Source organism: Nannobrachium achirus, assembly GCF_963921795.1.
Source record: "Nannobrachium achirus genome assembly, chromosome: 7".
Classification (NCBI taxonomy): Eukaryota; Metazoa; Chordata; class Actinopteri; order Myctophiformes; family Myctophidae; genus Nannobrachium; species Nannobrachium achirus.
Window position 1 is genome coordinate 66,292,206 of NC_137816.1, and position 13,637 is coordinate 66,305,842.

General features: G+C 42.4%; 1 protein-coding gene across 6 annotated transcripts in view; it reads left to right on the top strand.

The window, feature by feature from the left end:
• The window catches only part of LOC308288301 (paired amphipathic helix protein Sin3a-like), a 54,286-nt gene that overhangs the window by 34,429 nt on the left and 6,220 nt on the right, over positions 1 to 13,637 (top strand). For 2 of the 6 annotated variants that reach the window (XM_080729700.1, XM_080729701.1), the window contains exons 17-21: positions 1,134 to 1,303; positions 2,001 to 2,174; positions 4,803 to 4,895; positions 8,054 to 8,148; positions 11,334 to 11,559. In XM_080729700.1, the coding sequence (XP_080585826.1) occupies positions 1,134 to 1,303; positions 2,001 to 2,174; positions 4,803 to 4,895; positions 8,054 to 8,148; positions 11,334 to 11,559 (758 nt within the window). Of the gene's footprint in view, positions 1 to 1,133; positions 1,304 to 2,000; positions 2,175 to 4,802; positions 4,896 to 8,053; positions 8,311 to 8,368; positions 8,600 to 8,725; positions 9,702 to 11,333; positions 11,560 to 13,637 lie in introns of those variants that run through there. The other 4 variants (XR_013962187.1, XR_013962188.1, XM_080729702.1 and 1 more) reach the window with 4 other exon arrangements.

Consider the following 13,637-nt stretch of genomic DNA (forward strand, 5'->3'; position numbering starts at 1 on the left):
TCCGTGGCTAAATACCTGTAATTTTGGGGGTCCTTGACATGAAAAAGTTTGAGAACCACTGATTTAGAGGAAGGATTTGGAAGTCGGGTCAAAGATCGTGTCAAAGATATTCAAAGACTTGCACAAATTTTCACGTTTTAAAAAAAATAGCAGATCTACAAGCTCGCAGCGCGGCACTCGGTGCCGCGCTGTGAGCTTGTATATCTGCTATTTTTCAACATAATCACTAAAATATCGTCACTGTCGGGCAGAAACCTCGTATCTCCAAGTTTCAAATGTGTACGTCTTTTGGTAAAGCAAAGCCCTGCTTCATCATACAAGACTGTCGCACAAAACTAGTGAAAATAGCCGATCTACAAGCACACAACGCCTCGCGGTGCGAGGCGTTGTGTGCTTGTAGATCTGCTGTTTTCACTAGTTTAGTACATTTTATAGATGATAAATACAAAACACTGTTTTGGACATACAAGGTTTTCCACCCGACAACGACGATATGCTATAAATATAAGGTGCTGGGAGTGAAAATTATAATGTTTGGGGTGCCTCGGATTAAAAAAAGATTTATGGGATGCCCTGAGACAAAAAAGTTTGGGAACCCCTGCTAAATATCACCCAGGGTTCATGTGGTCACTGGTCTCTCCTCACAGTAGAGGACTACTACTGTATGTCACCCAGGGTTCATGTGGTCACTGGTCTGTCTCCTCACAGTAGAGGACTACTACCGTATGTCACCCAGGGTTCATGTGGTCACTGGTCTGTCTCCTCACAGTAGAGGACTACTACTGTATGTCACCCAGGGTTCATGTGGTCACTGGTCTGTCTCCTCACAGTAGAGGACTACTACTGTATGTCACCCAGGGTTCATGTGGTCACTGGTCTGTCTCCTCACAGTAGAGGACTACTACTGTATGTCACCCAGGGTTCATGTGGTCACTGGTCTCTCCTCACAGTAGAGGACTACTACTGTATGACACCCAGGGTTCATGTGGTCACTGGTCTGTCTCCTCACAGTAGAGGACTACTACTGTATGTCACCCAGGGTCCATGTGGTCACTGGTCTGTCTCCTCACAGTAGAGGACTACTACTGTATGTCACCCAGGGTTCATGTGGTCACTGGTCTGTCTCCTTACAGTAGATGTGGAGGTGGAGGACTACTACTCGGCCTTCCTGGAGATGGTGAGGAACCTCCTGGACGGTAACATGGAGCCTGCGCAGTACGAAGACTCCCTGAGGGAGATGTTCACCATCCACGCGTACCAGGCCTTCACCATGGACAAGCTGATCCAGAGCATCGTCAGGCAGGTCTGTACCAACACCACCGCACACTCCATGGATGCTAGATGTAGGGTACCTTAAAGGCCCAGTTCACCTCTGGGACAACCAGATCTTATTGTATTGTTGTTTGGGACACGATCAACACAATCCTGAGTTATTGTTTGTGTTCAATCTGTGTTTTGAGATATTTTAGTATTTCAGCATGACTAGTGATGCATATTGCATCATATGATGCAGCATGATAAAATCTAAGATCTGGTTGTCCCAGAGGTGAAGTGGGCCTTTAAAAGACAACTTTGTTTATTTTTTACAACAAGGGTTTATATTTTAGATTATAATTAGAGAAAATATATTTTTTTGTGTTAAAATCATTTAATTTACTGCTTTCTATAGTTTTAGCGATATTAGTGATTTTCATTTCAGTGGGGGCATGCGTGCAACTTCTTTTTAGACACAATAAGCCGGCGATTTCAATATAACTATTTACAGTAAAACTACTAGCCCCCATAAGTCACATCTGCCCATGAAAGCAGTGCATCTTGGGAATGGGCTTATTGTGTCTAAAAGACAAGAGCCACAAATCAAAGTTGTCCAATTCTACAAATGTCTTCTAACAGTTTTCTGAAAAACATAACGTTGCTATATCAGTGGTGCTCAAAACCTTGTCCCAGACCCCCTGTTGAAGACTCCTGATCTAGATCCCTTTTTCCCCCTGTTTTCTCAGCTCCAGCACATAGTCAGCGACGACATCTGCATGCGTGTGACGGACCTCTACCTGACGGAGAACACCAACAAGGCCACAGGGGGCGCCCTCTCCACCCAGGCCTCCAGGTCCACGGTGGAGGCAGCTTACCAGCGCAAAGCAGAGCAGCTCATGTCTGACGAGAACTGTTTCAAGGTACGGTTAAAACGCCTTCTAGGAATCTGGCATTTGGAATTAATAACATCATAATAGCGGCCATAACTGAGTGGTTATAGAGCACTGTTTCCCAAACAGTGGGTTTGGGACCCATCTGTGTGTCACGGACCGATTTCTATGGGTCATGACTTGAATAAAAATCCCATTTTCTTTCCCTACATTTAAAAGGCCATGAAACAGAAAATCACTTTTTCTATAAATATATATTACTAGACCTTACCCGTTTGAAGATATGTGCTCCAATATATGTGCAGAGTGTGGGTTATGGAGAAATTAACTGTAACTGGTGCGTGTGTGAGAATGTGGGAGCATCATAATGTAAGGAGCAACCCATGGAGGAGTGTATATTTTTTGATGGATACAAATAATTTAACAGCTAAATTAGGTGAATAGAATATGGGGATGTATGCGCTTGCCATACCCGTCGGAAGATAAGACACACATCAAATGCACCCGGTGCATTAGTGACCCGTGCATGCAGGCAAACCACATATATGAGAGAGAGAGAGAGAGAGAGAGAGACACTGCAACTTCAGTCCGCACGTCACCACCCCCTGTTGGTGGGTGGTTTGTAGTGGAAAAGCATTTACTGACTGACTGAGTGACTGACCTACTGACTGACCCGCAAAACTATAGTATAGATATCAATGAGTCACTTGTGATAGGGAGCAGTGATATGGTTCAATTTGCCCATAGGCTTGGGGTTTCAGAGCTTTCTGCTGTCTCTGTAGCTATTTCTGTGTACTTCCAGTTTCTAGGTCGAAAAGAAATATTTCACGCCACTCATTAAATATTAGCTCACACTGTTCTATTGTGCAATGTGACGTAGGCATATCTAATTAATATTAACGTTTGTTTTATATAGAGTTGTATCAAGGGGGGGCGTGGTTTCATTCTGCCCTCGTTGTGGCGTCTCGTTGTGTTGTTCAGAGCATAGACTGTAGGGCTGTCGCAGTGGGGCACTTGTTGATTAGATTCGGCAACTCCATGTTCTATAACCAGTTAAAATGTGCAAGTATTTTACAAACAAGCTGTCTGAGCTTTTATCCATGGACACACTTTCTCCAGCTCTGGACAGTTTACCACGGAACCGAAGAAGAAGGGACGCTAAGCTATCGCCGATAGCTATTTTCTGTGTAGTGTAGTGTAGTGTAGTGTAGTGTGTGTGTGTGTGTGTGTGTGTGTGTGTGTGTGTGTGTGTGTGTGTGTGTGTGTGTGTGTGTGTGTGTGTGTGTGTGTGTGTGTGTGTGTGTGTGTGTGTGTGTGTGTGTGTGTGTGTGTGTGCGCGCGCGTCCACACACGAAAAATAGCAGATCTACAAGCTCACGCGTTGTGAGCTTGTATATCAGCTACTAAATTAGCCTTGTAAACCAGTCTCTTCCTGCAGTTTACTAGGCTAGAGCTAAATAGCCGTAGAGCCGAAACCAACGTGTTTATATGAGAAGCTGCTGCTGCTACGGCTATTGGCTCGGCTACGTAGCTGATATACAAGCTCACAACGCGTCACTTTCGCGACGCGTCGTGTGTGGACGTTGTGTGTGTGTGTGTGTGCACGCGCACTGTCACGACGCACGCACGCACACACACACACACACACACTACACAGAAAATAGCTATCGGCAATAGCTTAGCATCCCTTCTTCTTCGGTTCCGTGGTAAACAGTCCAGAGCTGGAGAAAGTGTGTCCATGGATAAAAGCTCAGACAGCTTCTTTGTAAAATACTTGCCCATTTTAACTGGTTATAGAACATGAAGTTGCCGAATCTTTATACTTTTTACACCTCCAATGGCTGGTTTTGAAAATTGTTTCCGAAATGGAAACAGCAACAAGTGCGACAGCTTCGCTCTGTCTCTGATAGTTCTAACACAATGATGTGCACGCATTACTCCGCCCCCTCCCCCCACAACAGCAGATAACCACGCCTACATTTCAGATTTCTTTTCATGTTCTGAAATCCCATAAAACAAATAAAGAGGCGGGGTTTCTTATCGATTTAAAATCTATATATTAAAAAAAAAAAAAAAAAAAATATATATATATATATATATATATATATATATATATATATATATATATATATATAGTAGTGGAAATGCAAGCGTAAAGCAAAGCGTTGTGTGCTTGTAGATCTGCCATAAATGTAATGAAATAATACTGGAGAAGTAGTGAACATGCAGCGTTGTGTGCTTGTAGATCTGCCATTTTCACTAGTTTGGGTCCTGGGCCAAGGTCTAATCTCTCTTTTGGGTCTCCACCAGAGGCCCCAGTTGTCCCAGGTTCGAGGCCAGGCCAGCAATGTGTCTAAAGTGTCCCCTAAGTCACTTAACCCCTGCTTAACTGCTCCCCCATCCGTGCTGCTCTAGTTGTGAGCAGCACTCAGCTGGCTGGCTGGCTGGCTGGCTGAAACTGAATTTCCCCAATGGGATTAAAAAGGTTAAAGGCTTGAGCTTTTATTTTTGTTTTAATAAATGCAATGGACTTATTGTGTGTGTGTGTGTGTGTGTGTGTGTGTGTGTGTGTGTGTGTGTGTGTGTGTGTGTGTGTGTGTGTGTGTGTGTGTGTGTGTGTGTGTGTGTGTGTGTGTGTGTGTGTGTGTGTGTGTGTAGTTGATGTTCCTGAAGAGCAGAGGGAGTGTCACTCTGGCCATGGAGCTGCTCGACACAGAAGAGGACAACTCTGACGAGCCTGCAGACAACGAGGTTAGTTAGAACAGACAAACATGCTCATTTTCACAAACATGGCTGTACTTAGTTTTTCCCCAAGGGCCAAATTATGTCTCGGGTACCAAGCCGAGGGCCACAACATTGCAGGGGGCGACGGTGGCGTTCCCGATACTCCACCGACAGTTCAGATATCGTTGTTGTCGGGTGAAAATCTTGTATGTCCAAAAACCGTTCGTTTTGCACCGTTCGTTTAGCACACAACGCCTCGCACCGCGAGGCGTTGTGTGCTTGTAGATCTGCTGTTTTCACTACTTTTGTGCGACGGCCTTGTATGATGAAGCAGAGCTTTACCTTGCGAAAGAACATACACATTTTGAGATACAGGATTTCCACCCGACAATGACGACATACTAGTGTTGTTGCTGCTCTCATACCATCATTATTACTGGGGTTGGTGGGGGCCAGACAGTAGCCCCCCACGGGCCCCAAATGGCTTATTGGGGAACCCTGTCATAGTTGGTGGGGGCCAGACAGTAGCCCCCCGCGGGCGGCCTATTGGGGAACCCTGTCATAGACGCTGAATTTTGTGCAGGCCACTACTGGGTGCAGAACCCGAATCAGAAGTCAGAGAAGGTCATTAAAATATCTGATCCACAAGCTCAGTGTTCTGGAAATCTACTGTCTTGACTCTTGCTAATGGCAGGACGGGTTAAGTTTTAAATGGCACATCTGTTAGTGTGACCAAAGAAATTGCGATCTACGATATAATCGCGATAATCTAAATATCCCCAACGTTCATGTTGGGGATATCCCAACATGAACGCCCCATATCATATCGCCAACATTCATTCATCGTTTATCACAATAAACGATAATGGTGTCCCTAGTCCAGGGGTTCCCAAACCTTTTTGTCTCGAGGCACCCCATGAATATCTTTTTAATCCGAGGCACCCCATGAATATCTCTTTAATCCGAGGCACCCCATGAATATCTTTTTAATCCGAGGCACCCATACATTATAATTTTCACTCCCAGCAGTGCACCTTATATTTATAGCATATCGTCGTTGTCGGGTGGAAATCTTGTATTTATCATCTATAACATTTACTAAACTATTGAAAACAGCAGATCTACAAGCACACGAGGCGTTGTGTGCTTATAGATCGGCTGTTTTCTCTAGTTTTGTGCGACAGTCTTGTATGATGAAGCAGGGCTTTGCGTTACCAAAAGACGTACACATTTGAAACTTGGAGATACGAGGTTTCTGCCCGACAGTGACGATATCTTAGTGATTATGTTGCGAGGAAAACGTTGAGATAATAGCCATTTTGGTTAGAACTGACTGAAAATAACTTTGTACTTCAAGTTTAAAATGGGAGTTTAAATATCTTTTCAAGTGTCCAAATAAATTCCAAATATTATCAAATGCACTCGCGGCACCCCTGGACTGCCGTCACGACACCCCAGGGTGCCCCGTCACCCACTTTGACAACCCCTGCTCTAGACAACATGAACTCATGTCCTTCCGTGTTCTTCCTCCCACAGAGGTGGTCTGACTATAGCCCCTTTTCGACTGCAGTTTTAGCACCACACCACACTACACCACACCACACACCGCACCACATAAAAATATCGACATTTTCCATTACAAAAAAGTACCCCTATCGGTAAGAAACAAATTGACCCTTTTAACTGTGGTTATAATTGCGACCGTAAGGTCGCAGTTTAGTATCAAAACCTCCACCGGCCGTCCGTCACGTCACACTTCACACGTCACACCTTTGCCCTGCTCATATCTGGGCTCGTTTGTGTATTGTATGACATCACGCCACATCATCGGCTGAGGACTGTGTGATGTCATCATATCTCCATATATGGAGACATAAGTTGCTCATGCCCAAATATGGGCTGGTGAGGTCAGACTTAGTGTGATGCGTAGGTTATCTCCATATATGGAGATTCAACTTCAATGAGTAACCATGGCAAATCACACTGTACACAAATGACCCTTATATAAGACCGGCATTATCTACCGACAGCTGCTATAAGCCAACCCTGGCGATAAGGTCTGAGTCGAAGAAATGCTTCTTTCCTGGCAAGAATTGCCCCTTTATACTGTAGGGCTCGTTTGTGTATTGTATGACATCACGCCACATCATCGGCTGAGGACTGTGTGATGTCATCATATCTCCATATATGGAGACATAAGTTGCTCATGCCCAAATATGGGCTGGTGAGGTCAGACTTAGTGTGATGCGTAGGTTATCTCCATATATGGAGATTCAACTTCAATGAGTAACCATGGCAAACTGTCAACTGCCCGTATGTCTTGATAATTGGTAAAACAAACTTTTGGCCTATTGGTCGCTTATCTCCCGATTAGGGAGTCTTACTGGTAAAATATAAATTTGTATTACAACTATCCTAATTATAATGCACTGTAATGGATTATAACTGTGATTATAATACATTATAAAGTATTAATCTATTACTATGATAATTAAAATACACTATAATAGATTATAATAGTGGTTATAACACAATAGAATCTATTATCATGTATTACAACTCTATCCTGGTGGTCTAAATGAAAAGTCAGTGAGTGATCAGTCATTATGAAGTGTTTGGCCCTGTTTGGCCTAGCTCAGACCTACTCTAGAGTGGATACTTTTTAGTACCCTGTTTAGTACCACTTTCACACCACTCTACCCAGGTCCTTCTAGTGGAAAACCTAGCACAAGTGGGCGGAGTGGTGTGGAGTTGGGCCAGTGGAAAATGGGCTTATGTGGGCAGATACCTGAACTCATGTCCTTCATGTTCTTCCTCCCACAGAGGTGGTCTGACTATGTGGGCAGATACCTGAACTCATGTCCTTCATGTTCTTCCTCCCACAGAGGTGGTCTGACTATGTGGGCAGATACCTGAACTCATGTCCTTCATGTTCTTCCTCCCACAGAGGTGGTCTGACTATGTGGGCAGATACCTGAACTCATGTCCTTCATGTTCTTCCTCCACAGAGGTGGTCTGACTATGTGGGCAGATACCTGAACTCATGTTCTTCCTCCTACAGAGGTGGTCTGACTATGTGGGCAGATACCTGAACTCATGTCCTTCATGTTCTTCCTCCCACAGAGGTGGTCTGACTATGTGGGCAGATACCTGAACTCATGTCCTTCATGTTCTTCCTCCCACAGAGGTGGTCTGACTATGTGGGCAGATACCTGAACTCGGACTCTGCGTCCCCCGAGCTGCGTGAGCACCTGGCCCAGAAGCCTGTGTTCCTGCCCAGGTGAGGCCCCAGCTGTGTGTCCCTCTTGTGTGAAACAACCTTAAGCATCTTCCCTAAAGGCTCTCTCAGTCAACCCACCAAGCCAGCCGTGTGTGTGTGTGTGTGTGTGTGTGTGTGTGTGTGTGTGTGTGTGTGTGTGTGTGTGTGTGTGTGTGTGTGTGTGTGTGTGTGTGTGTGTGTGTGTGTGTGTGTGTGTGTGTGTGTGTGTGTGTGTGGCAAGAAATGTCCCCCTCGCCCCCCAGACCAGCTGCCAAATATGGGCTCATTTCTCAGAGCTCTAGAACCAGTGACACCTTCTTTTTTTTGGCTCTTTTTTTTGGCACAAGCTCCGACTTAAGAAGCGCCTCCGTTAATCAAAATGATTAATTTTTTTGTCTCTGAGCGTCCTGCCCTATTAAGATAACGGACAGATACCACCAACCAATGGTTTGGAAAAAAGGCCTTTAGCGATCATAACGCCACACGTTTTTAGGAGAAGCGCTTGCAAGGGGGGTTGGAGGGGTGGGGAGGGGAGGGGAGGGTTCTTCTCATAGGCTGTGAACTTGAGGAGTTTTCTTTTGTCTCTTTCTTTTTTCAGTTGAACTCCTCGTCTTCACGTTCTGAGGATTGCACTTAAAACGGTCATCTTTTTAAAAAATAGGGAATTTATTTATGCATAGATTTGGTTCCTTTTTAACGGGACTCTTTATTTATGATCGTGACTGAGTTTTTATTGGTATTGGCTCACAAGTTGTTTTGTTTTCTTTTGGGGGGGGGGGGTTGGAGCTTAGCTGGACACAGTTATTGCAATTATTGAGTCAGTGAGTTGTATTTAAAAAAAGAAAGAAATGTGTTGCTTTCAAATATGTTTTTATGGTGAGGCTGGAGACCAAGCAAAAAACAAATGGGTTACACTTATGTCTGTTATTGTTCATTTTTTTTGTTTGTTTTTTGTTTATTTTGTCACAACAGTAATCTTTCTACTTTTGACATTGGTCTGAGACTGAACGGCGATGGCCCTTTTTCTAATTCATTTTTCTATAGTGAATTTGTCCATAATGAGTAAAAAAGAATACAAAGTGAAGTCCTGGTTTTTCTTAGCTACCGTAAATCATGCCCTATGTTTTGTGATTGATTGTATTCATATGAAAGAAAGAAAAGAAGAAAAAAAAAACATCTTGTATTGTGACTCTATTTAATCACTGTTTAAGACAAATATAAATGTTTCAAATGTTCCATTTTGTTTGAGTGCTCTGTTTGATGTGTGTAATAATAATTTGCAGTGGAATACAGTGCACTCCCGTTGCAACTACTACTCTCTTTTTTTGGTTTTCGTTGTGGTTGGGGTGACTTTTTTTTCTCCTCCTTTTCCTTATTTTTTCTACAAGTTCACAAGTATTATTAAGAGATGATAAATAAGTCTTAAAGAGGAAAAGCCAAGCACACGAACGAACAGCAACACTTGTACAGAGAGAGAGAGAGAAAGAGAAAGCAGGGCTTGTAAATAAAACGATGGTCTGAATTGTATTGTTGAAATGTTTTCGGTGTATTTCTTTCTCCTCTACAACGTTGCATGGAGGTTTGTGTGATGTCATGACGATGACTGTCGTGTTGTTAACATCAAAGCCTTGTCTGTCTTTGGTCGTCGATGCTTGTTGACATGTCGATTTTGTTTTTTTGAGATGGCTGTCCATTATCATAAACATTTCAGTAGACTTTTTTTTTATTGAATTCTTTAACCACTTGAACCCTATATACCCTACATGTATTTAGATGAGCAGGGCTCTGTACTGGGTCCTCTAGTATTTCCCTCTAATACCACATCTCAACGAATGCCTGAAAATAAGCCCAGCTACAAAGCCCACAACGCGATGGTGTGTTGAGCTTGTAGATCAGCTTATTTCCACCGGCTGTTCCCCAGAATAGGCATGCAAAAAGGTTCAAGTGGTTAAAAAGAGACGCAGGGGGGAAAAAAAGGAAAGAAAAAAATATATATATATTTGTTCAACACCGTTGCATAAATCTGGTACACGTCTGACTATGATTTATCAGTGGTTTCACCTGCATTTTTGCTTTTTGTTTAGTTTTTCCCTCATATATCAAATCTATGAGAGGTAAGCAGCGCAAGAATAGACGTAACTCTTCTCTGCAAAAACCACAACAACGACCCTTTCAACGGCAGTGTAAAAAAAAAAAGTCTGTTTTTTTTTTACACTTCAGTTTCTTGGTCTTCATTGCATGGCTCATAACACATAACACTCTGTACATTGTCAGTGACGGTATGTCCGCATCAAGGTTTTATCTTTTCCCCAACTCATAACTCTTCTTTGGATTGATTGGTTTTTTTTAATCCATTTGGCAGCAAATATAAAAATGTTGTTTCTCCCATTTTTATTTTGAAATTGGCCTCACTGTCATGTCTTTTTAAAGTGGAGCCCTGAATGCAAAACACAAACAAACAAACAAAAAAATCTTCACAGTCTCTCAGTCCTCGCTCACACCTGTACGGTCTGTGGTAAGTACACATTTAAACCTTTAAACCTTTGTGTAAGTACACATTTAAACCTTTCATTCAAAAAAGCGGGGTGAATTAATTCCACTTTTATTTTTTTGTAATGCTTGCACCAAAAATTTGGATCTAAAAAAAATCAAAAGAAAAAAAAAAAGAAAATCAATGTTTTTTGCCAAAAGCAATATTTTGAAAGCGAAACGGAAGTGCACTGTACAGAAATATTATTACTACTGCTGCCTCTGCTGCTCCTTTTTAGATCAACATTTTCCACGAATGATTTGACTCCCTATCTCTAAATCTGTTCCTCGGTGAGTTGGCTGTGCATGACGGGTATCCCAAAAGAGAGAACAAAAACTTGTTTAAAGGGACAGTCCTCTCAAATTTTCTTTCATTATTATTATTATTATTATTACTGTCAAATCGATGTATTACTTATTTGTGTTGCCGAAATCTTTTAATCATACATATTGTCAAGCACAAAATACATAATGGTAGCATTGTATAGTACGAGAGGGGTGGGAGGGGGGGGATTAGAAATTTGTGCGAACTTTCCCTGTAAACGTGCGGTTTATCATTTGATGTGTGGGTTTTTTATAATTGCACAAGTGAAGTGAATTCTTTTTTTGTTTTTTCTTTCTCCCGGTATGGGATTGGTGGGTACTCATGGCTGTCCGTCTTGCCTCTCCATCACCAGGAACTTACGGCGGATCAGGAAGTGCCAGCGCGGGTGGGAACAGCTGCAGCAGCAGAAGATGCTGACCAAGGGCTCTTCTGCGTCGGATAAGTCTCAAGAAGGCGGCGGTGGCGGCAGCGAGCTCAAGATGGAGTGCATGTTCAAGCTCAACTCCTACAAGATGGTGTACGTCTGCAAGTCCGAGGACTACATGTACAGACACACGGCGCTGACGCGGGCTCACCAGGTAAGGACCGCAGTCTGTTGTCGTCAAACTCACACACCGCGGACCGGTATTTGTCCGCGGCCAAATACCTATCATTTTGGGGGTCCTTCACATGAAAATGTTTGAGTTTTATTATTGAATCGGGTCAATATATTCAAAGACTTGCACAAATGTTCAAACCATTTAAAAAATGGCAGATCTACAAGCTCGCAGTGCCCCGCTGCGTGCTTGTAGATCTGCTATTTTTTAATAGTTAAATCATTAAAAAAAAGTAGTAATGTGTTCCAGGTAACTTGTGAAAAATGCAAAAAAAAAAACAAACATCTGGAATCCAATCTTTAGGACTGGCGGTCCAACGCTGTAAGGCAGTGTTTGCATACAGTTCAGATTTGGATTTGTGTATTCAGACAGCTGTGACTGCATTAGTTGTAGTAATGACATAATAATGACCTACAGTAGGCATGAGTAAAACTTAAAGCTGTAGGATGTCGTTTGCCGATCTACCCGGGAAGATTGTCAGCCATTTGCGGCGAGCGACACTGTTGTACAATGAAGTACATCAGACTTCACTGTCTGGACCATACATGGGCAACTGGCGGCCCGGGGGCCACATGCGGCCCCCACCTTCACTTAATAAGGCCCTCAGGTTAATACCGGAATACTGATATATTATTGATTTCAGCTGTTACAATTCCAAACATAACCTGCTTTAATTCCGTCAGTCTATATTAGTAGCTTAATGACTAGTATAGTAGTATTCATTATTATTATTATTTATTTTTATGTCCAATGTATTTGTATTTAGATTCAGAAAGTTAACATGAGTATAATAATTAAATCAAAATGTTACTTTTCAGGATTCCAATTAAGAAATAACAAAAAATAATTCAGGATTCCAATTCAAAAGAAGCAAAAATAGCCGATCTACAAGCTCAAAACGCATCGCAGCGCGATGCGTTTTGAGCTGCTATTTTTGCTTCTATTGTATGCGATACTAGAATGACAAAGTAGGACGTAGCAATATGCAATGTGGCCCTCTGGAATGAAGGTGGAAATATAGTGGCCCTCACCATCATCAAAGTTGGCCACCCCTGGTCTAGACTGACACTCATCTTAAAACCAGGAATGTGGTTCAAATCTGATTTACAAAAGGAATCTGTTTTCCATTTGTTATTTTGCCGTTTAGATTTTTTGAGACTCATACCAAACTCATACCAGTGTGGATGGGATGGGCCAAAATCTGTCCTTAAAAGCCAAGGATCCAGTCATCAGACATCATTCAGAGAGCTGCCTTTTTTCATTACCTTCTGTCAAAGCAGGAAGCATTCATGTCAGCCTACAAAGGTTTACAAATGTAGATTAGAGCTTAATTAGACAATATATCTGCTGGCATGTTGTAGTGAGCTACAAGATCTGCTGTTTTGGAGAGAAAAAATTATACAAAATTAACTTTTGAAAATCTTCTCCAATTATTATATGCATGCACAACATAGGGCCACCAGGATGAAAGTGTGTGCTGCATACTTGCAGGTAACGATGGCCATGTTGTAAAAAAAAATCAAATAATGGCCGATAATATATTGGTCTAGCTCTAGCATTCAGTAAACAATGCAAGCTTCAGTTCTGCTTTCAGTCCTTTACACACAGTCGTCTCTGTGGGGCGAAAACAAACCTCATTATGTCCAAAACTGTTACTTACTTTAGGTTTCAAATTCAAAAAGTAGTAGATTTACAAGCTCACGCTAAGAGCCACGTTTCGAGCTTGCGTTTCTGCTACTTTTTATGCTTTTCTGTGACGCTGTAGTATGATGGAAGTAGGGCTTTCATTTATGAAGAAAAAAAAAAGCGCAAATATCTTCCCAACAGCAACAATGAAAAGCTCTGGTGCATCTTTAATCTCTGCTTCCAGGACTGTTTGAGCTTCACATGAGTTATGTTTGGCCTGGTCATCACGAGTCTTTAGTCTTCCTCAGAGGAAGAACCTTTTGTTAAGATGTCACTGATGCTGCAAAATAAATTAACCCATTTAGGCCTGAACACATTATGACGCAATATTTTATGCTTTAAATATAAAAAAAATCACACCCGTGTGAACTGAG